Source organism: Erithacus rubecula, assembly GCF_903797595.1.
Source record: "Erithacus rubecula genome assembly, chromosome: 3".
NCBI classification, from domain to species: domain Eukaryota; kingdom Metazoa; phylum Chordata; class Aves; order Passeriformes; family Muscicapidae; genus Erithacus; species Erithacus rubecula.
The window spans coordinates 1,250,258-1,272,426 of record NC_136689.1 but is presented as its reverse complement, the minus strand read 5'-3'; the positions used below and the strand labels follow the sequence as shown (position 1 = coordinate 1,272,426).

Genomic DNA, 22,169 nt, shown 5'->3' with positions numbered 1-22,169 from the left:
AACTCATGGAATCCTGCAATTTTTGGAGATTGGATGGGATCCTACAGAACATCCAGCTCCAACCCCAATCCAGGGACACCTCCCACTGTCCCAGGCTGTTCTGAATGTCTAGCTTGGCCTCAAAATACTTCCAGGGATCCAGGGGCAGCCACAGCTTCTCTGGGAATTCCATCCCAGCCCCTCCCCACCCTCCCAGCCAGGAATTGCATCCCAATGTTTCATCCAAACCTCCTCTGGCTCTGTCTGACAGGAGATGGTGCAACACCAAAACCATGACGAGGTTGTTTGACTTTCACCAAGGTTGTTTGTTTCAAACACCTCCACAAGAGTGGCTCTTTTCCAGGTTTTCCAGAGGATTGCTTGGATGTGTTGGAAATTTCCATTTTTTAAATGAATTTCCTTTGGCTTTGTGCAAGGGAATGGAAAAAGGGAGCAGCCAAAGGGGATGAGGGAACAGCTGGAGTTGGGTCAGGGTTAGATTGAATTTTAGGGAAAAGTTCTTCCCCCAGAGGGTGTTGGGCACTGAACATTCCCCAGGGAATGGGCACATTCCCAAGGCTGCTCCAGGGTGGGGTTGTTGGGATGTCTGTGCAGGGCTTGGAGTTGGACCTGATCCCTGTGAGCTCTTCCCACTCAGGATATTCCATAATTCCATGTCTGCTGCAGGCAGGGGGATGTTTAAGGCACATCTGAGTGGGAGTCTGGCCTTCCCCCACCCCAGGTCACCTGGAATTCCAGCAGAGCCAGGGGACAACACCAGTGCTTTTCCCAAAGAGCCCAAATTCCCACTCCCACAGCTCTCCTCCCTCAGAAATCCCAGAGCTGCCAACGAGGTCAGGATGCTGCTCTGGAACCTCTCAGCAACAAAATCCCAGCACAGGAATTCCAGGAGTGGGAACTCAAATCCAAGGAACTGAACATGTGAAGTCCCTTAATTCTGCCACAAATTTCCTGGGTTGCCTCACCCAAGTCACACCATGGTAGACTGGAGAGATTTGGATTTACCCAAATTTTCCAGCTCTAAGGCAGGAGAGGACAAAAACCAGGAGATGGTTTTGAGGGAGTGAAGGTGAGAATGATACAGAGATCTCATGCCCTAAACTCTCCTTTATCTCTTCCACAGAATATTCAGGATTCAGTTTTGGATTTGGGGTTGGAACTGGGTTCAAATCCCTTCCAAGCCATTTCTGTTCTGGATTTTTTCACTATTTTAAGGCTCTCTCCATCCTTTTTGCTTCCAGAGCTAACTGTGTCAAACTCATGGGAAAGAAAATTTTCAAATGTTTTGGTGGCTGAGGAGCTTGGTCATATTTCAGGTTTCTTCCCAAAAAAAAACCCCAGACTCTTCTTTATCCCATATCCAAAAAATTCTGGTTAGAATCTTTGATTTACAGACATTCCCTTACTTAAACTCAGATTTACTGGACAGTTCCCAGGTTCCCATTTGAGCTCCTGTTGCATTTCAGCTTTCTTTAATTCCTGGGATAAAAGTTCGGATGCTTCAAGTTTGGATAAAGTCCAAAGAGGTTTTGATAGCACAGAATAAAAAATACTTTTTTGTGGAGATTTTCCTCCTTGTGAGTGTGAGATTTTCATACCTCAAAGCTGAGATCTTGATTTTAAGCCAAGCCTAAATCCAAAGTAGAGGCTCAGGGTGATCAATACCACATTTTTGGGGCAGCCTTTAGGATTTAATCCATAAAGCAGAAAAGGAGCAGCCCCTTCATGAGAGACCTGGAGAAGTTTGGGTTGGCCTTGGAGATCTTCCCCAACCTCCATGGAAATTCAAAGTCAGCACTGCCAACCTTATTCCCACTTGGAAAAGGGGTCAAAAAGGCACTTCTAACCTTAATCCTACTTCGAAAAGTGGGTCAGAAGGTTCATTACTTGCCATGGGGCCACCCCCAGAGCCACTTGTTCATGATTTGGCTGAGTGACCTGGAGAAGTTTGGGTTGACTTTGGAGATCTTCCCCAGCCTCTACCAAAATTCCAAGCCAGCACTTCCAAACCTTATTCCCACTTGGAAAAGGGGCCCAAAAGGCACTTCTAACCTTAATCCTATTTGTAAAAGTGGCCCAAAGGGTTCCTTACTTGCCATGCTGCTTCCCCCAGAGCAACTTGCTCATGATTTGGTTTAGGGACCTGGAGAAGTTTGGGTTGACCTTGGAGATCTTGCCGAACTTTTATGGAAACACCAAACTAGCACTGCCAACCTCATTCCCACTTGAAAAAGGGATCCAAAAGGCACTTCCAACCTTATTCCTTCTTGGAAAAGTGGGTCAGAAGGTTCATTACTTGCCATGGGGCTACCCCTAGAGCCACTTGTTCATGATTTGGTTTAGGGACCTGGAGAAGTTTGGGTTGACCTTGGAGATCTTGCCGAATCTTTACCTAAACACCAAACCAGCACTTCCAACCTCATTCCCACTTGGAAAAGGGGTCAAAAAAGTTCCTTACTTGCCATAGGGCTTCCCCCAGATCCACTCTCCCTCGCAGGTGGCCCCCAGAGCCTGCCCAGAAAAGGAGCAACCCCTTAATGAGTGACCTGGAGAAGTTTGGGTTGACCTTGGAGATCTTGACGAACCTTTCTGAAAACACCAAACCAGCACTGCCAACCTTATTCCCACTTGGAAAAGGGATCCAAAAGGCACTTCCAACCTCATTCCCACTTGGAAAAGTTGCCCAAAATGTTCCTTACTTGCCATGGGGCTTCCCCCAGAGCCACTCTCCCTCGTAGGTGGCCCCCCGGAGCCGCCCCTCGGTGCGGAACACGTAGGTGAAGAAGCGTCGGGCCGGCGCCTCGCTGCCCTCCCCACTGCGGCCCCAGAGAGGAAAATCCCGCTTCCCATTCAGAGCCTGGCGCACAGCCTGCTCCAGCTTCCACCTCCACACAGCCTGAGGGCAAGGAAAACAGGGAATCAGCCCCAGTCCTGGGAGAATCAACTGGAGACAGCTCCAGGAGAGAGCGAGGAACCGCTGCGTTCCCGTCAAAACCCAGCTGCAGCTTCAGCTCTCCTGGAGGGTGGGCATTGCAGCAAGGCACAACAGCTGTGAGGGAGGAATTCCCACTTGGATGTTAAAAGGGAGGAAAAATTTCTGCTTGGATAGTTGAAAAAATAAATCCAAATTTCAAGTTGATTTGGAAAAGAGAAACTTCAGGAAAAGCGGCAAGAAATGGATGGGTTCCCACCAACATTCCTCACCCGCCACCAACTGTGAGCCACCTCTGGCCAGGATCTTCTTGGAAAAGGAGGCAAAAATCCTGGAAAAGGAGCAAAAAATCCCAACCCAACCCCAGACTGGATTAATATCTTGCTTTAAATAATAAAGACATGGGAAAATCCCAACGCCTGACCTTCATCTGGGGGTCCTTGGCAGAGAGGACAAATGTCTCTTCCGGGGTTGTGATGCGCAGGTTGTACCTGGGAGGGTGAAAAAAGAATGGAAAACACAATTCCCAATCCATCAGCTCTTCCCATTCCCCTCCTGGTGCTTTTCCAGATGGTTTTTCTGGAGAGATCTCAAGTTTGCCAGGGCTGGATTAAATAATTTTGGGATTCATTGGCAATGAATGGGATGAGAGTGAATGACCTCAGGTTGTGCCAGGGGAGGGTCAGGTTGGACTTCAGCAGGATTTTTTTCACGGAAAACATGGTGAGGCACTGGAATTGCCCATGGAGGTTTGGAATCTCCACCTCTGGAGGTGTCCAAGGAATTCTGGGCTGGGAACAAGGTGGGGATGGGACACAGGTTGGATTTGCTTATCCCAGAGAACCTGAAAAATTCTGGGATTTCAATCCAGCAGCAAATTTCAAGCTGTTGAGACCCCACATCCACATCCCAATCCCACTGCTGAGAAAGCAGATGGATCAAAAGTTTAGGATCATTTTCTCATCAACCTGAATGGTTTTGTTCCTTTTTATTTTTTTTTTTTAACTCCCAGTGGGAATTTCTCACTCACAATCCTGGAGCCGATTTCTCTCCACAGTTTTCATCCACCCACACCAGCTTGAGATCAAAACTCTGGAAACTGTTTCCCTGGGGAAAAAATGGGGATAAATGGTCCTGTGGTTGCTGGAAAAGATCCATGGAATGGCAGAGTGGACTGGCAGCACAAATTCCCAATTTTCTGGTCCATCCATCATCTCACATTGGGATGAGAGACATTGGAGGTGGAAAAACTACAGGAAAAGTTGGGAAGTTATTGTTTGAGCACTCCTAAAAGCTCTTCCAAAATTCCAGGAGTAAAACCTTCCCACATGACTCTGACCTCCGCAGGAATTCCTTCCCTATGCCATGGCAACATTCCCAAATCATTCCAGCCAAAATTCCCAGAGACTTGTGGCTGCCCCATCCCTGGAAGTATCCAAGGAAAGGTTGGACAGGGCTTGGAGCAACCTGGGATGGTGGGAACCATGGAATGGGGTGGGAATGGATCATCTTTAAGCTCCCTTTCCATCCAATCCATTCCTGGATTTATTTAGGATTTGGACTTCAGGTGGCACCACCAAAAATATCCCAGAAATCCCAAATTTAAGGAGTCACTTTTGGGATCAGTAGCACCCAAAAAGAACAAACAAACTCCAATGGTTGGAATAAAAGGAAAATTGAAATTTTCCACCTCCTTTCCCTGCCTCACATCCAGGTTTTCACATGGAGCTGCTGCCTGGCAGGATGGAGCTATCCAAACTGGAATTCTCTCATGGGAACACATCCCCAAATCCCAAAATTCCCAAAATAGCCCCAAAACCACCTCCATGTTTGCAGCCGTGGCACAAACATGGAAAATCCTGTTTATCCCAACAAAACCTTGTTTATCCAAATAAAATCTGGTTTATCCCAATAAAATCAATGTGTGGGAGCTCATGGAATCTAATCATTGATCCATCAGATTCCTTGGAATAACCAAGGGCCACAGTTCCCTGTAGAAAAGGGTTTGGATCACTCAAAAGGTGCCTGTAGTGGTTGGATAAACCACATTTCCTGGGAAAATCTTCTGTGCATCTCCTTCACTCCCTCCCAGATTTTCCTTTATTTTCCACACACGGATGCATCCGATAAAAAATTTTCCCAACCCTTCCCAACAACCAAACTGCTGTATTTTCAACATCAAAAAAAAAAGAGTGAATTTTCCTGCCATCCCTTTGGAAATTCCTGTCATTTCTGCCATTCCAGTGGAGTTTCAGAGCTGTTTATCCATGGGGGATCCTGCACTGACCTGGATGAGCACCAGGACGTCATCGAAGAGCAGGAGCCGCTCGGAGCGGGAGCTGCCAGAGGAGATGGGAAGGTTCCTGCTGTCCTCCAGGAGCCTCCTCTCAGGGACACACAGCACATCCTGGAGAGAGCCAGGATTGGGACAGGACATGGGATTCCATGGAATTCCAGGCAGGAATTCCTGCAGGGAGCAGCTGACTTGGGGTTCCCATGAGAGCGACACACTTGGGACACAAATTCCTCTTTGAGCCCTCAGGGAGTTTCTCCATCTTTTCCTCTTTCTCCAACCAGCTCTGCTCTGTTGAATTCCAGTCTCAAATCCTTAATCAAATACAGATCAAATTCCTGATCCATGCCAAATTCCCCATCCATATCAAATTCCTGATCCAAATCAAAATCCCTCTGACATAGGGTTTCAGTAACAGTGACACACTTGGGACACAACACTAAAACACCTGATTATTCCACCCAGTTCTGCTCTACAGAATTCCAGCCTCAAATCCTTAATCCATATTAAATTCCCAATCCAAATCAAATTCCCTCTGACTTGGGGTTCCAGTGACAGTGACACACTTGGGACACCAACTTGGCTTTAAACTCCCAGGGAGTTTCTCCAACTCTTCCACCCAGCTCTGCTCTAAGAAATTCCAGCCTCAAATCCTTAATTCCATATCAAATCCATATATAATTCCTGATCCATATCAAATTCCCTCTTACTCAGGGTTCCAGTGACAGTGACACACTGGAGAAACAAATTCCTCTTTGAGCTCCCACCCCAAGGAGTTTCTCCAACTTTTCCACTTTCTCCACCCAGCTCTGCTCTGTTGAATTCCAGCCTCAAGTTCCCAATCCATATCAAACTCCCAATCCAAATCAAATTTCCTCTGACATAGGGTTTCAGTAACAGTGACACACTTGGGACACAACACTAAAATCCCTGATTATTCCACCCAGCTCTGCTCTACAGAATTCCAGCCTCAAATCCTTAATCCATATTAAATTCCCAATCCATATCAAATTCCCAATCCATATCAAATTCCCAATCTATATCAAATTCCCTCAGGCTCAGGATTCCAGTGACAGTGACACACTTGGGACACAAATTCCTCTTTGAGCCCCCAGGGAGTTTCTCCAACTTTTCCACTTTTTCCACCCAGCCCTGCTCTGTTGAATTCCAGCCTCAAATTCCCAATCTGTATCAAATTCCTAATTCAAATGAAATTCCCTCTGACTTGAGGTTTCCAGTGACAGTGACACACTTGGGACACAACATTAAAACCCCCAGGGACTTCCTCCAGTTCCTCCACCCAGCCCTGCCCTACAGAATTCCAGCCTCAAATCCTTAATCCATAGCAAATCCATATCAAATTCCCAATCCATATCCAATTCCCTCTGACTTGAGGTTCCAGTGACAGTGACACACTTGGGACACAAATTTTTCTTTAAACCCCCAGGGATTTTCTCCAACTCCTCCACCAACTTTGCTCTATTGAATTCCAGCCTCAAATTCCCAGTCCATATCAAATTCTTGATCCATATCAAATTCCTGACCCATATCAAATTCCTGACCCATATCAAACTCCCAGTCCATATCAAATTCCTGACCCACTTCAAATTCTCTATCCATATCAAATTCCTCATCCATATCAAATTCCCAGTCCACTTAAAATTCTCTATCCATATCAAATTCCCAATCCATACCAAATTCCTCACCCTTATAAAATTCTTAATCCACATCAAATTCCCAATTCATCCCAAATTCCCAATCCATCCCCAATTTCCTCTGGACTCACAGTGAATTTGTATCCCAAGGATTTCCAGAGCTCCTTGGTAAAGCAGGCTTCATCCAGGACCTGGCTGATGAAAGATTCCAGCTTCCCAAATTCCTGGATGACAGCAGCCACCACATCCTGCTCAGACCCCTGGAAAAAGACAGAAAAGATTCAGGAAAACTTCACATTTTGGTTAGGAGAGGTCCAGGTTGGATTTTAGGGAATATTTAGCAATATCCAGGGTGGATTTTTTTGGCATAGTTAGCAAAAGAGGTGCAGGCTGGATTTTGTGGAATATTTAGCCATGTCCAGACTGGATTTCTGAGAATATTTTGCAACATGTCACTCCTGGAATGAGGGAGATCCAAACTGGATTTTAGGGAATATTTAGCAATGTGTCTATTCTGGAACAAAGGAGTTCCAGGCTGGATTTTCAGCAATATTTATCAATATCCACGTTGGATTTTATGGAATATTTATCAATGTCCACGTTGGATTTTATGGAATATTTATCAATGTCCAGGTTGGATTTTAGGGAATATTTAGCAAAGGAGTTCCAGGCTGGATTTTCAGGAATATTTAGCATCGTGTCCCTCCTGGAATGAGGAAGATCCAGGGTGGATTTTAGGGAATATTTAACAAGAGAACCAGGCTGGATTTTAGGAAATATTTAGCAGTGGGTCTATCCTGGAACAAAGGAGTTCCAGGCTGGATTTTCAGGAATATTTATCAATATCCAGGTTGGATTTTAAGGAATGTTTAGCACTGGAGGTCCAGGCTGAATTTTAGGGAATATTTATCAATGTCCAGGCTGGATTTTAGTAAACATTTATCAATGTCCAGGCTGGATTTTAGGGAATATTTATCAATGTCCAGGCTGGGTTTTAGTAAATATTTATCAATGTCCAGGCTGGAATTTAGGGAATATTTATCAATGTCCAGGCTGGAATTTTGGGAATATTTACCCATGTCCAGGCTGGATTTTAGGGAATATTTATCAATGTCCAGACTGGATATACAGGAATATTTGGCAAAGGAGGTCCAGGCTGGATTTTTAGGGATATTTATCAATGTCCAGGCTGGATTTTTGGGAATATTTAACATACAAAATCCAGGTTGTATTTTCAGGAATATTTAGCGATGCATCCATCCTGAGCTTGGGCATATCCAGATTGGATTTTAGGGAATATTTCTTCCCACAAAACCAACCCAGAAGAGAATTCCCACCTCCTGGAGCTGCCCCTGGAGCTGGGACAGGAGCTGGAGGTAGCTCTGGATGTGATCCCTGAAGGGTTTTTGGAGGGCAGCGTGCAGGGCGGGCGCCAGGGAACTCTCCGAGGTGAAATCCCGCAGGAATTCTTTCAGCACCACCTTGTGGAGCTTCCAGGCCTCACTGGAAAATTGGGAATTATGAGAAAAGGTTGTTAATTATCCTAGAATTCCCACACCTCTGTTCTCCAAACTTTCTGCATGATGGGGATGGAGAAATCTGTGAAAAATCAAGGAATGTGCTCCTTAGAAATTCGTGTTTTCAGCTGTTGCTTCCATAAAAATCTGGGATTAGTGAGAATTTCCACATTTCAACCCCTTCCCTAAATCCCAAGTTTCCAACTCCAGAAGGAGCTGTGGGTGGTTGGAAAGAGAGAATCCATCCCTGGAATTGTCCAGGGTTGGCCAGGGCTTGGAGCAATCTGGGATAGTGGGAGCCATGGAAAAACCAGGGAATAACATGCTTGGGAATGTGCTCCTTATAAATCCAGCTTTTCATTCCCTGCTTCCATAAAAATCTGGGATAAGTGGCAATTCCCAGCCAGATTCCCCTCTCCAATTCCATCTTTTCCCTAGATCCCCAAATCCCAAGTTTCCAACTCCAGGAGTTTGGAAAGGGGAAAATCCAATCCTGGAATTGTCCAAGACTTGGAGCAACCTGGGAGCTGCCCCAGTATGGAATTTTTGGAGGATTTTTCCAAACCATTCCAGAATTTTGGGATTCTCCAGTGCTCAGAGCTGCTCAATGTCCCCATATCCCAAGGATTTCCAAGATTCCCAAGGATTTTCCACTTGCTGACCTCTTGCTCTTGGTGACCTGCTCGAATCCCTGGACCACGACAAAGTTGGCGAAGGTGACGAAATATCTGGAAAAAATTCCAAGGAGACACAAGAGGAGCTTGAGAGAGAAATTTGGGATGAGTTTACAGATCCCAAAATGTTGGGAAGCTCATTTAATTCCATAAAAGCACCTCTGGAAAAATGCAGGCTGGGATATTTGATGGGTTGAGATCAAAGGTTGGATTGGATCTTGGAATTCCCTCCCAGTCTCAATTCCAGACTTGGATAAGGAAAAAGTGCTGATAAAACCAGGATCCATTTCCAGCAGATTTTAGGGAATGAAATTCCTGCCTGCAACTTCAGAGCTGTTCATTCATGGACTCCTTACCACAGAATTCCCATCAGAATTCAGAAAATTTGGGAATTCTGGGATGTAAACAGTGGAGCTATCACACTCTGAGCTTGCTTTATTTTTCCAAGTGAAACTCAGAATTTTCCTTTTCCATTTCATATTTGCCAAGATTTTCTTCCAAGAGCTGCATATCCCAAGACCAAAAATTTGCAGCAAATCTTACATTTTTCTCCCAGAAAATTTTCCCAGCAAATCCCAATTTCCCATGCAAATCCCACATTCCCCATGCAAATCCCACATTTCCCATGCAAATCCCACATTTCCCATGCAAATCCCACAATTTCCCATGCAAATCCCACATTAAACCACATTAAACATTAAAAATTGGAATAAAATAAAATCTCAGGATAAATTCCTTTGGAACAATCCCAGTTGGAAAATCCCAACTGAAAACCCCAACTGGAAAACCCAAACTGGAAAATCCAAACTGGAAAACCCAAACTGGAAAACCCAAACAAGAAAATCCCAGATGGAAAATCCACACTGGAAAACCCAAACTGGAAATTCTCAGCTGGAAATTCTCAGCTGGAAAATCCAAACTGGAAAATCCAAACTGGAAAACCCCAACTGGAAAAGCTTTGGCCACTTTTATGGAAAAGAAAAAAACCAGGAATTGAAGATTATTTTGGCTCTTCAGTTCTCCATAAACTTTTATTCCCACTGGGATCTCAGATCCCAACCCAAAAGCACAAAATCATGGAAAAATCCACATCCAATGCACTTTCCCAAGGACATTTCCCCTCTGTGACCTCTCATCCCATTTTTCCCAGATATTCCCACTTTGGAATTATCCCGTTCCAATCCCAAATATTCCAGCACTCACTGGATGTAGAGGCTGAGGAAAAGATCTCCTTTCCAGAGGATGTAAAAATCCTGGATGCAGCCAGAGTCAGAGTTGCCACATTTTCCCCTCAGGTTCCTGGAATTCTCCTCTGTGAAATTCCAGAGGGATTGGAAACGATCGTTGAGGAGCACCAAGAGCTGGAAATTCTCCTTTTCCTTGGGATCGTGGGGTTCTGCCAGGGGAAAATCAGGAAAAATGGGAAATTTGGGATTCTCAAAGGATTTTGTGGAATGTGTTGTCTGTGTCTGATAAATCCTCAAAAGGGAAAAAGTGGAAATTCCAGGAATTTTCCGAGTCCGTGGGGTTGTTTTGGAATAAGTGAATTTAAAAATTGGGGAAAGTGGGGAGGAAAAAAAAAAAGGGAAAAATGGGTCAGAAAAAGAGAAAATTCCAGGAATTTCAGTCTATGGAGCTGTTTTAGCTGGAATAAATACTTTGGGAAAATAGAGAGATAAAAAAAATTGGACAAATTGATCAGAAAAGGGGGAAATTCCAGGAATTTCAGTGTTCATGGAGCTGTTTTGGCTGGAAAACTTTGGAAAATAGAGAGGGAAAAAAATAGTGGAAATGGATGAGAAAATGGGGAAATTCCAAGGAACTCTCTGAGTCCAAGTAGCCATTTTTCCTGGAATGGGATAAACCAAATAGTTTGGGAAAATAGAGAAAAAAAGAAATGGAAAATGGATCTGAAAAAGGGGAAATCCCAGGAATTTTTGGAGTCCGTGGAGCTGGATTTGCTGGAATAAATAAATAATTTGGGGAAATAGAGAGGGAAAAAAATGGAAAAAATTGAAAGAACTTCAGAGTTCAGGGAGGAATTGCTGGAATGGGATAAACTCCATCCCAAACTCTCCAGAGGGAAAATTCCCACCCTTTTCCCATGGAACCTTTCCCATTTTCCTTGGACTCATCCCAAAAGGAATTTCTGGAAAGGCCCCACATGGGCAAGTCAGGGTCAGAAATTTCCCTGGATTTAGAATTTCCCTGGAGCTCCCAACCTGTTCCCACAAATTTTTTCCTTCTGGGACGAGCCTGGAATGGGAGCAGGGCCAAATTTTTGGGATTTGTGGAATGAATTTTCCATTTCCATGCTGGAAACTGGACTGGGAATGCTGATCCTGCTGAAAACATGGATTCATCCCTAAAAATATCCAGAACACAACCTTGAGTTTGTTCCCTGTTTCTCATTTTAGGGAAAACACTCCTACAAAATATTTCCTTCAAGGAAACTCTTCCCAGCAGGAATTCCAGCTGGAAATCCCTTCTTTGCTTGACTCCAGGTGGGAATTCCAGAGAAAAATTCCTGGGATTTACCTGCCTGGAGCAGAGGTTTGAGGATGAGAGCATCAATCCGGGCCAGGCAGGAGGAGAAGTTTTCCTCCACTTGGAGCAGAGATCCCAAAATTCCAGCTGTGGACATGGCCTGGAAAACAGCAGGAATTAAATCCCTGGAAAACACCAGGAATGAATCAAATCCCTGGAAAACAGCAGGAATTAATCCAATCCCAGGAAAACACCAGGAATAAATGAAAGCCCAGGAAAACACCAGGAATGAATCAAATCTTTAGAAAACAGATCAGCCATTGGATTCCATCTCCAAGATTTTTCCTTGGATTTCTCTCCTGAGGTTTCAGCAAAGCTTCCCTGCCCTTGGCTGCATTCCCAGGTGGGGCCAATCCCAAAAATCCTTGGGGAAAGTTGGGAATGGGACAGAAAGGAAACAGCTGAAGTGGAGACAATGGAGACAAAATGTCCCAAATTTTCCCAAAGTCCCAATGCAAAATGTCGGGAAAATCCTGGAATTCCTTGGGGTAATCCTAATTTATCCCATAGGGGTTCTCCCAAGAGAAAATCCCAGAATTCCAAAGGATGAAGGAGAAATTTTTTCCCACCCCTCTCATTCCCATCCCACTCATTCCCAAATTCCCAATGATCTCAGCACTGTAAAACATCTTGAAAAACCTGGAATTCTTCATGGTAATCCTGATTAATTACAGAGGGAGTTAAATCCTAGAAATCCAAAGGAAAAGGAAAAATCTCTTCCCACCCTTCTCATTCCCATCCTGCTCATTTCCAGCCCTCTTTTCCCAAATTCCCAATGATCTTGGCACCTCAAAACATCTGGAAAAATCTGAAATTCCTGGTGGTAATCCTAATTAATACCAGAGGGAATTAAATCCTAGAAATCCAAAGGATGAAGGAGAAATCTCTTCCCATCACTCTCATTCCCATTCCTCTCATTGGAATTTGGGCTCAGCTGCACTTTCCAGGATTCCCATCCCAAAAATCCCCTTTTCCCAGGAGCAGCACTTTGGGATCACTCCTTTCCCAGGTGTGAAGAAAGTTCCTGAACTTCCTCATTTCCAGAAAAAACATCCAGCAGGAAATGAGCTCAGAAAGCAGGAAAATCACAAAATTCCAAGAAGCAAAATTGGGAATTCAAGGAATGGAGAGGGAATCATGGAGCACTTGGAGAAATTGAACCCAATTCTGGGGGGAGAAAAATTGGGAATATGAGGAAAAGTTTGCTCCAATCTGGTTTTGGATATTTCCAGGGATGCAGCAGCCATGGAATTCTTTGGGAATTCCATCCCAGCCAGGAATTCTTCCCAATATCCCATTTATACCACTCTGGCAGTGGGATGCATTCCCTGTTTTCCTGTCATTCCATCCTTTATCCCAAATCCTTCTCCAGCTCTCCTAGAATCCCTTTGGGCACTTGGAAAAATCCCAGAATTTTCCCTGGAATCATTTCCAGTTCCAATCCAAAAATCAAGAACTCCCAATTTTTTTTTCCACCATTTTTTTTGACATGGTCTTTCCCAAAAATCTGGGAGTACCAGGAATCTCCTCCTGTCCCATCCAACCCTTTGGAGTCTCTTGGAAAATAAATCTGAAGGCAGGACAAAAACCAGGAATGTGCAGCACTTCCAACTCCTGTTCAGCATTCCAAAGAGCAGAATTCCTGGAGGAAATTCCCCCAATCCTTGGAGGAAATTTCCTCCATTTCCCAGAGAAAATTCCCCCAATTCCTGGAGGAAATCCCCACAATTCCCAAAGGAAATACCCCCAATTTCCAGAGGAAATTCCCACAATTAGCAGAAAAAATTCTTCCAGTTCCCAGAGAAAATTGCCACAATTCCCACAGGAAATACCCACAACTCCCAGAGGATATTTCCCTAATTCCCAGAGTATATTGCCACAAATCCTGGAAAAGATTCCAACAATTCCCAGAGAAATTCCAACAATTCCCAGAGGAAATTCCCCCAGGGCCTGGAGAAAATTCCCCCAATTCTTGAAGGAAAATTCTCCCAATCCCCAAAGGAAATTCCCCCAATTCCCAAAGGAAATTTCCCCAATCCCCAAAGGAAATTCCCCCAATTCCCAAAGGAAATTTTCCCAATTCCCAAAGGAAATTCCCCCAATTCCCAAAGGAAATTCCCCCAATTCCCAAAGGAAATTCCCCCAATCCCCAAAGGAAATTCCCCCAATTCCCAAAGGAAATTCCCCAGGTGTTTTCCTGCCCAAAGCCTTTCCCAAGGAAAGTCTGGCTGGGGAAACACGAGGTGTTTTTCCAATGCCAATGGAATGTCAACATTCCCAAACAGGTTGAGCCTGTGGCTCAGCTAGGCTGGAATTAACCAGAGCTGGTTTTAGCAACCAAACCTAAACCCAGGAGCTTCCCGAGGTTTATTCCACTCTTAGTCCCAAAAAAACCCCAACTCTGGAATCAGGAATCTCCAAATTCCCAATTTTATTTCCTGTTTTTCCTGAATTTCTCTGGAATTTGGAGATTTTCTGGCCTCACAATCCACTCAGGGCCAGATTTTTGTGCTAATCCCGCCCACATTCCCAAAAATTTTTTTTGCCCTTTGGGAATGAAACTGTCAGGAAATAGCTGCACATTCCAGGAATTCCAGAGTCAAAGGGATTTTCCTTAAGCAGCCTCAGCTTTAGGCCAGGCCTAAAGAAACCCAACTTAAACCCAGCCCTAAATTAAACCCAAATTTAAATCCAGCCTCAAACTAAGCCAAAGTTTAAACTAAATTTCAAACCCCGCCCCAAATTAAACCAAAGTTAAAATCCAGCCCCAAACCAAACCCAAACTAAACCCAAGTTTAACCCTAAATTAAACTCAAATTAAACCCAAATTAAGCTGCAGTTTAAACCCAGCCCCAAAATAAACCCAAGTTTAAACCCAAATCAAATTCAGGTTCAAACCCGGCCCCAAACCAAACCCAAATCAAACCCCAGTTTAAACCCAGCCCCAATCTAAACCCAAATCAAACCCCAGTTTAAACCCAGCCCCAAACTAAACCCCAGTTTAAACCCAGCCCCAAACTAAACCCAAATCAAACCCCAGTTTAAACCCAGCCCCAAACTAAACCCAAATCAAACCCCAGTTTAATCCCAGCCCCAAAATAAACCCAAATTAAATCCCAGTTTAACCCCAGCCCCAAACTAAACCAAAATCAAACCCCAGTTTAATCCCAGCCCTAAACTAAACCCAAATCAAACCCCAGTTTAAACTCAGCTCCAAACTAAATCCAAATCAAACCCAAGTTTAAACGCAGCCCTTCCTCTGCCTTTAATTCTTAATTATTTTTAAAACTCCTCCAAAGCGCCGCTTTTCCCTCCAAACCGAGCCTTGAATCTCGACTTTTCCCGGAATTCCAGAGCTCCTGGAAGGGGTTTTTTGGGGTTTTTTTGGGATCACCTCCCCCCGGACAGAAACCTGCTAAACCGAGTTTATCAGCCCGGCTTTAACTCTGGATCTCTTGGCGGCTTTTCCAGCTTTGTTTGATCCACCCTGGAATTCCAGGGGAGGCTGGAAAATCCCTCCCTGCTGCAGCAGCACCGGGAATATTCCTGGAAAAAGTGGGAGCAAGGATAGGGTTTGAATTTTAGTGAAATTCCTAAAAAACAAATGGAAATTCCTTAGGGGAAAGCGGAGATTTTATGGGAAAATGCGTTCCGGAATTGCATCCCGGTTCTACCTGGGGAAAACATTCCCAAATTTCCTGCGGAACAAATGAAGTTCTGATCCCAAAAGCAAGCAGGAAATCCCAAAATTTGATGGATTATGGAGCGACCTACCTGGCATGAAGCAGCGCAGGAAAATTCCTGGCTGGAAAAAACTTGGGGAAATGCAGAAATCCGGGAATTCTCGGTGTTCTCAAGGCTGGAACTTTTCCCTCCCATCTCTCCCTCCCACATTTGGAGGCAGAGCCCCAAATCCCAACCACCCACGGGAGCTGGGATTACAAAATCCTAAAACTTGGGCTTCCCAAATTCCTGCTCCTCCTCTTCCTCTTTTCTTTGTTTTTGGCTTTTTTTTTTTTTTTTTTTTTTTTTTTTTTTTTTTTTTTTTTTAATAATCCCGGATTTTGTCATCCCGAATTTTGTCACGCCCGGATTTTGGGGAAGTTGAAAAATTTCGGGAAGTGAAAGGGAAAAGGTCAGGGAGGATTTTTGGGGGGCAGTTTCGCAGCTCCCGGCGATTTTTCAGCCCCTCTCTGTTCCCACAAAAATAACAAAAAAATAAAATTGGGATTTTTTTTTCCTCTTCCTCCTCCTGCCTGGCTCCTTCCCATTTGCTGAAGATTCCAGGAAATCTTTGGAAAAGTTTTTTTTTGTTTTTTTTTCCTGCTGGCAGGGAGGGATGGACAGCACGTGATGAAGCACGAACTGTTTCACTTCCTCCTAAAACCCAAAAAAACAACCCTAAACTTCCCAAATCCTTCTCTCAGGGGGTCCCAGAGGGGGGGACCCTCAGCCAACTTTAACCGTTTATTTTCCTCCTAAAAAATCCTAAATCCAACTCCAGAATTCCCAAATCCGTCCCTCGGGAGCTCCCCAAGTTCTCTGTGCATTTCAACCGCCTTTAACTCTTTCCTTTCCTCTTAAAAAATACTAAAATCAACCCCAAAATTCCCAAATCCGCCCCTCAGGACATCCCAGACATCTCAGCCTCAGGAACACTCTCCTCTTCTCCTAAAAAAATCCTAAATCCAACCCCAAAATTCCCAAATCCGTCCGTCAGGAGATCCCGGAGTTCTCTGCCACATTTAACTCTTTCTGCTCCTCCTAAAAAAATCCTAAAAACATCCCAAAATTGGCAAATCCATCCGTCAGGAGATCCCAAAGTTCTCTGTGCAGCTCAGCCACCTTCAACTCTTTCCCCCCTTCTTAAAGAATCCTAAATTTGACCCCAAAATTCCCAAATCCCTCGGTCAGGAGATTCCGGAGTTCTGTGCAGCTCAGCCACCAGAAATTCTTTCCCCTCCTTCTAAAAAATCCCAAATCCGACCCCAAAATTCCCAAACCCGTCGGTCAGGAGATCCCAGATACCTCATCCCCTGGAATTCTCTCCCCTCTTCCTAAAAAAAAACCCCTAAATACAACCCCAAAATTCCCAAATCCGTCTCTAAGGAGCTCCCAGAGTTCTCTGCTGTACCTCAACCTTTAACTCTTTCCCTTCTTTCTAAAAAAATCCTAAAAACAGTCCCAAAATTCCAAAATCCATCAGTCAGGAGATTCCCGACATCTCTGCCCCAGGAACTGTCTCCTCTCTTCTTAAAAAAAATCCTAAATCCAACCCCAAAAATCCCCAAATCTTTTCCCCAGCGGGTCCCGAAGTTTTTTGCTGCACTTCAGCCACCAGGAATTATTTTGTCTCCTCCTAAAAAATCCTAAATTCAGCCCTAAAAATCCCAAATCCATCGGTTAGGAGATCCCAGATGCTTCTCAGCCTTTAACTCTTTCCGCTCCTCCAAAAAAATCCTAAAAACAACCGCGAAATTCCCAAATCCTTCTCTCAGGGGTCCCGGATTTCTCGGCAGCTCAGCCACCTTTAACTCTTTCCCTTCCTCCTAAAAATTCCTAAATTTCCCTTCCTCCTAAAAATTCCTAAATTCAAACCTAAAATTCTCAGATCCATCAGTCAGGATATTCCAGACACCTCGGCCACCTTTAAAATCATTTCTCTTTCTCACAAAAAACCCTAAAAACGACCCCAAAAATCCCAAATCCATCGGTCAGGAGATCCCAGAATTCTCTGCTGCACTTCAACCTTTAACTCTTTCCTTTCTTTCTAAAAAAAATCCTAAATCCAACTCGTTAAAATCCCAAATCCGTCCCTCAGGAGATCCCAGACACCTCAGTCACTTTTAACTCTTTCTGCTCCTCTTAAAGATCCTAAACCCCACCCCAAAATTCCCAAATCCATCGGTCAGGAGATCCCAGACACTTCAGCCACTTTTAACCATTTCCTTTCCTCCTAAAAAATCCTAAATCCAACCCCAAAAATTCCCAAAATCCTCAGTCAGCAGCCCTCAGAGTTCTCTGTGCAGCTCAGCCACTTTTAACTCTTTCCTTTTTTTCTAAAAAATCCTAAATCCAACCCCAAAATTCCTAAATCACTTGGTCAGGAAACCCCAGGCATCTCAGCCCCAGAAATTCTTTCCTCTCCCTGCCTAAAAAATCCTAAACTCGACCACAAAATTCCTAAATCCTCTGAGAAATTACACCTCAGCCCCAAGAATTCTTTTCCTTCCTCCTAAAAAATCCTAAATCCAGCACGAAAATTCCCAAATTCGTTCCTCAGGAGCTCCCAGAGTTCTCTGCTGCACCTCAGTTTTTAACTCTTTCCCCTCCTCTTAAAAAAATCCTAAAAACAACCCCAAATCCACAAATCCCTCGGTCAGGAGGTCTCGGAGTTCCCTGTGCAGCTCAGCCACATTTAACTCTTTAATTTCCTTCTAAAAAACCCTAAACCCGACCCCAAAATTCCCAAACCCATCAGTCAGGAAATCCCAAACATCTCAGCCCCAGGAATTCTCTCCCCTCCTCCTAAAAAAATCCTAAATCCAACTCCAAAAATTCCCAAATCCATCTCTCAGGAGCTCCCAGAGTTTTTTGGGGTTTTTTTTTGGTTTTGTTTTTTTTTTTTTTTTTTTGCTGTACTTCAGCCATCTTTAACCATTTCCCCTCCTTCTAAAAAATCCTAAATCCAACCCCAAAATTCCCAAAATCTCTTCTCCTTAAGGATTTTCATTTAAAATTCCTGTAGCATTTTTCTCAAGAGTTTCCAATGCACATCGAGAACACAGAGATGGGATTTGGGAAAAAAAAATTAAAATTTTCCCAATTTCTGGAATCACCAGATCCAGAATCCTGGTTAATTCCAACAGGATTTCCTTTTTTTTTTTTTTTTTTTTTTTGCTCCGGGAATAATCCAAGATTTTGGAAAAGAACACAGAGCTTGGAATTTCCTGGAATTTCCATGGATCTACTTTGCTTTTAAGATCTCATGCTGTAAAAAAAAAAAAAAAAAAAAAAAAAAAAAAAAAAAAAAAAAAAAAAAAAAAAAAAAAGAGATTCACTTATCTAGAGGATCCCTAAAATGAAGGAATGTGTTCCAAGCATGGAATTCTGTGCCAAAATCCCAGGATTTTCATGTTCCTGGGAAAACAGGATGGAATTCCATGGTTCATTCCAGGAAATTCCTTTGGAAACCAGAGTGGAATTCCATTTTTAATTCCAGGAAAATCCATTGGAAACCAAGTATGGAAATCGACGTTTAATTCCATAAAATTCGATTGGAAACCAGGGTGGAATTCCATGTTTAATTCCAGAAAATTCAGCTGGAAATGAGGATAGAATTTAGTGTTTCATTCCATAAAATTCAGTTGGAAACCAGAATGGAATTCATTGTTTAAATCCAGAAAATTCAACTGGCAACCAGGATGGAATTCTATGTTTAATTCCACAAAATTCAGTTAGAAACCGGGATGGAATTCTGGTTATTCCAGGAAATTCCTTTGGAAACCAAGATGGAACTTCATGCTTAATTCCAGAAAATTCAGCTGAAAACCAGGATGGAAATTCACATTTAATTCCAGGAGATTCTGTTGGAAACCAGGATGGAAATTCACATTTAATTCCAGGAAATTTTGTGGAAAACCAGGATGAAATTCTGTGTTTAATTCCAGGACATTCTGTTGGAAACTCAGACAGAATCAATGTTTAATTCCATAAAATTCAATTGGAAACCAAGATAGAATTCCGTATTTAATGCCGATAAAATTCCATATGAGGAATTTTCCAGACTCACATTGGGGTGAGCAGGAGGATTTTGGAAAAGCCAGAATTCTGTGGGAATTCTGTGGGAATTCTGTGGGAATTCTGTGGGAATTCTGTGGGAATTCTGTGGGAATTCTGTGGGAATTCTGTGGGAATTCTGTGGGAATTCAGCTGCAGCTCCTGGGGCGCTTCCAGCACGTGGCTGCTGCTGGAATTCCCCTGGGAAGTCACAGAACTGGTCCAGCTCGACCAACAGGCACCAGGAATATTTTATTCCCAGGGAATTCTCAGCCCTTGGATGGGAATCAAGGATTTGTCCCTTCTTTAAGAGGTCAGCAGGATCCAGTTGGGATTCAGCCTTTTCCTGCTTTTCCAAGGGCGTTGTCCAAACATTCCATGGATGATTTTTCCTGTGGCCTCAGGGAGTTGGTGGCCTTGGAGTGACCTTTGCATCCATATCCAACCTTTTCCAGATCCTTATCCAACCTTTCCCATCCGTGTCCAAATTTTCCAGATCCTTATCCAAACTTTCCCAGATCTTTATCCAACCTTTCCCATCCATATCCAGCCTTTTCCATCCCTATCCAAATTTTCCCATTTGTATCCAACCCCTCCCATCCCTAACCAACCTTTCCAATCCATATCCAACCTTTCTCATCCCTTCCAACCCTTCTCAGATCTGTATCCAACTTTTCCCATCTGAATCCAACCTTTCCAACCTGTATCTGATATTTCCCAGATCCTTATCCAGCCTTTCCTGCCCATATCCAACCCCCCATCCCTATCCAAATTTTCCCATCCCTATCCAACCTTTCTCAGATCCTTATCCAACTTTTCCCGTCCCTATCCAACCTTTCCCATCTGTATCCAAATTTTCCCATCCCTATCCAATCTTTTCCATCCCTCCCCAACCTTTCCCAGATCCATGGGGACAATCTGGATCTGTCCCACTGAGCTGGAAGCCACTTCCAAAAGTGAGAAACATCAGCTCCAGGATGATCCATAAAAACCAGGATCCTCCAGGATCATCCAGCTCCTGCTCCTGCCCAGGACATCCCAAAATATTTCTGGGAGCATTATCCAAATATTCCTTGAGCTCTGTCACCACCTGAAGAGACCAAATCCCCTCATCCCAGGGAATCCCAACATTCTATCAAATTCCCAACATTCCATTTGAACCAGGATTTGGGAATATTTATCCCACTGTTCTATCCCATTCCCAACATTCCATCAGGGACTTTGGGATTTGGGAATATTTATCCCACTGTTCAATCCCATTCCTGATTTTTCATCCAATTCAGGGATTTTGGGAATATTTATCACACTGTTCTATCCCATTCCTGATTTTCCATCCAATTTGGGGATTTAGGAATATTTATCCCACTGTTCTATAACATTCCCAACATTCCATCAGGGACTTTGGGATTTGGGAATATTTATCCCTCCATTCTCTCCCATTCCCGACATTCCATGGGGAACTCAGAAATTTAGGAATATCTATCCCACCATTCTATTCCATTCCTGATTTTCCATCCAACACAGGGATTTGGGAATATTTACCCCACTGTTCTATCCCATTCCTGATTTTCCATCCAACACAGGGATTTTAGGAATATTTATCCCACTATTCCATCCCATTCCCAACATTCCATCAGGGACTCAGGGATTTGCAAATATTTATCCCACTGCTCTATCCCATTCCTGATTTTCCATGGGGAACTCAGAAATTTGGGAATATCTATCCCACTGTTCTATCCCATTTCTCATTTTCCATCCAACATGGGATTTTTGGAATATTTATCCCACTGTTCTATCCCATTCCCAACATTCCATCAGGGACTTTGGGATTTGGGAACATTTATCCCACTGTTCTATCCCATTCCTGATTTTCCATCCAACACAGCAATTTTGGGAATATCTCCCAGAAATGAGGCACATTCCCACAGAATGGGATTTTCCAGAATTCCCAGCTTCCCACATTCCCCTGTGCCTTTGGATCTTTTTCAGACCACCCAAACCAGAAATTCCCAAATCCCAAAATTCCTGATCGGAACCGCCCGATCTCCACAACAGCAAAAATCCAACTGGATCAAATCCCACAAGAACAATTCCAGAAGAATCTCCCAGCAAAATTCCCTCTTACCTCGGGATCAGCCAGACTCCAGATCCATGGGAATGGGAAGAGGAAAATTCCTGGCTCCAACTCCTCTCCGGACTCAAACCCAAAGGGAGGGAAGGGAAATTCTGGGAATTCTCTTTTCTCCCAAGGTGCACCACAACATTCCTGGTCGGCATGGAAACCTCTGGCAGGCGGAAAATTCCAGCAGCTGGAATCTGAGCCTGGAGAGGATTTAAAGGGAAACGCCACAAAATTTCCCATATTCCTGATTTTTCCTTCTGGAACGATGAAGCTCTTCTGGATTTTTCCCACTGAGAATTCCCAGCCACAATTCAACAGGGGGAATTTCAAATCTGAAAGGTGAAGGGAAGAATTTCCTTCTTTTCCAGAGATTTCCTTGCAGCCAAAGGGATTTGAGAAGGATTTTCTTGGATTATTTTCCTGGATTTTCCCAGCACCCAGCCCCTGACTGGGTATGAATTGGGATCCTCTCAGATTTTCCTGAATTTCCCCAAATTTATCCAGATTTCCCTGGATTTTCCTGGATTGATTTTCCTCGATTTTCCCACATTTTCCCAGATTTCCATGGATTTTCCCAGATTTCCATGGATTTTCCCAGATTGTCCCAGCACCCAGCCCCAGTTCCTTCCTGGCTGGGTATGAATTGGGAT

At 43.8% G+C, this 22,169-nt stretch overlaps 1 protein-coding gene across 2 annotated transcripts in view; it reads right to left on the bottom strand.

Annotated features, from left to right (window-relative positions):
- ALS2CL (ALS2 C-terminal like) overlaps nt 1–21,774 on the bottom strand; it is a 42,049-nt gene extending 20,275 nt beyond the window's left edge. The window contains exons 1-10 of one of the 2 annotated variants that reach the window (XM_079300493.1): nt 21,523–21,774; nt 11,610–11,718; nt 10,275–10,467; nt 9,060–9,125; nt 8,218–8,383; nt 7,012–7,140; nt 5,220–5,339; nt 3,963–4,039; nt 3,357–3,423; nt 2,700–2,896 (exon numbers count right to left, since the gene is read on the bottom strand). In XM_079300493.1, the coding sequence (XP_079156619.1) occupies nt 2,700–2,896; nt 3,357–3,423; nt 3,963–4,039; nt 5,220–5,339; nt 7,012–7,140; nt 8,218–8,383; nt 9,060–9,125; nt 10,275–10,467; nt 11,610–11,718; nt 21,523–21,759 (1,361 nt within the window). In that variant the 5' untranslated portion in view covers nt 21,760–21,774. Of the gene's footprint in view, nt 1–2,699; nt 2,897–3,356; nt 3,424–3,962; nt 4,040–5,219; nt 5,340–7,011; nt 7,141–8,217; nt 8,384–9,059; nt 9,126–10,274; nt 10,468–11,609; nt 11,719–15,392; nt 17,021–21,522 lie in introns of those variants that run through there. The other variant, XM_079300494.1, reaches the window with a different exon arrangement.
- Between the last annotated feature and the right edge of the window lie 395 nt (nt 21,775–22,169).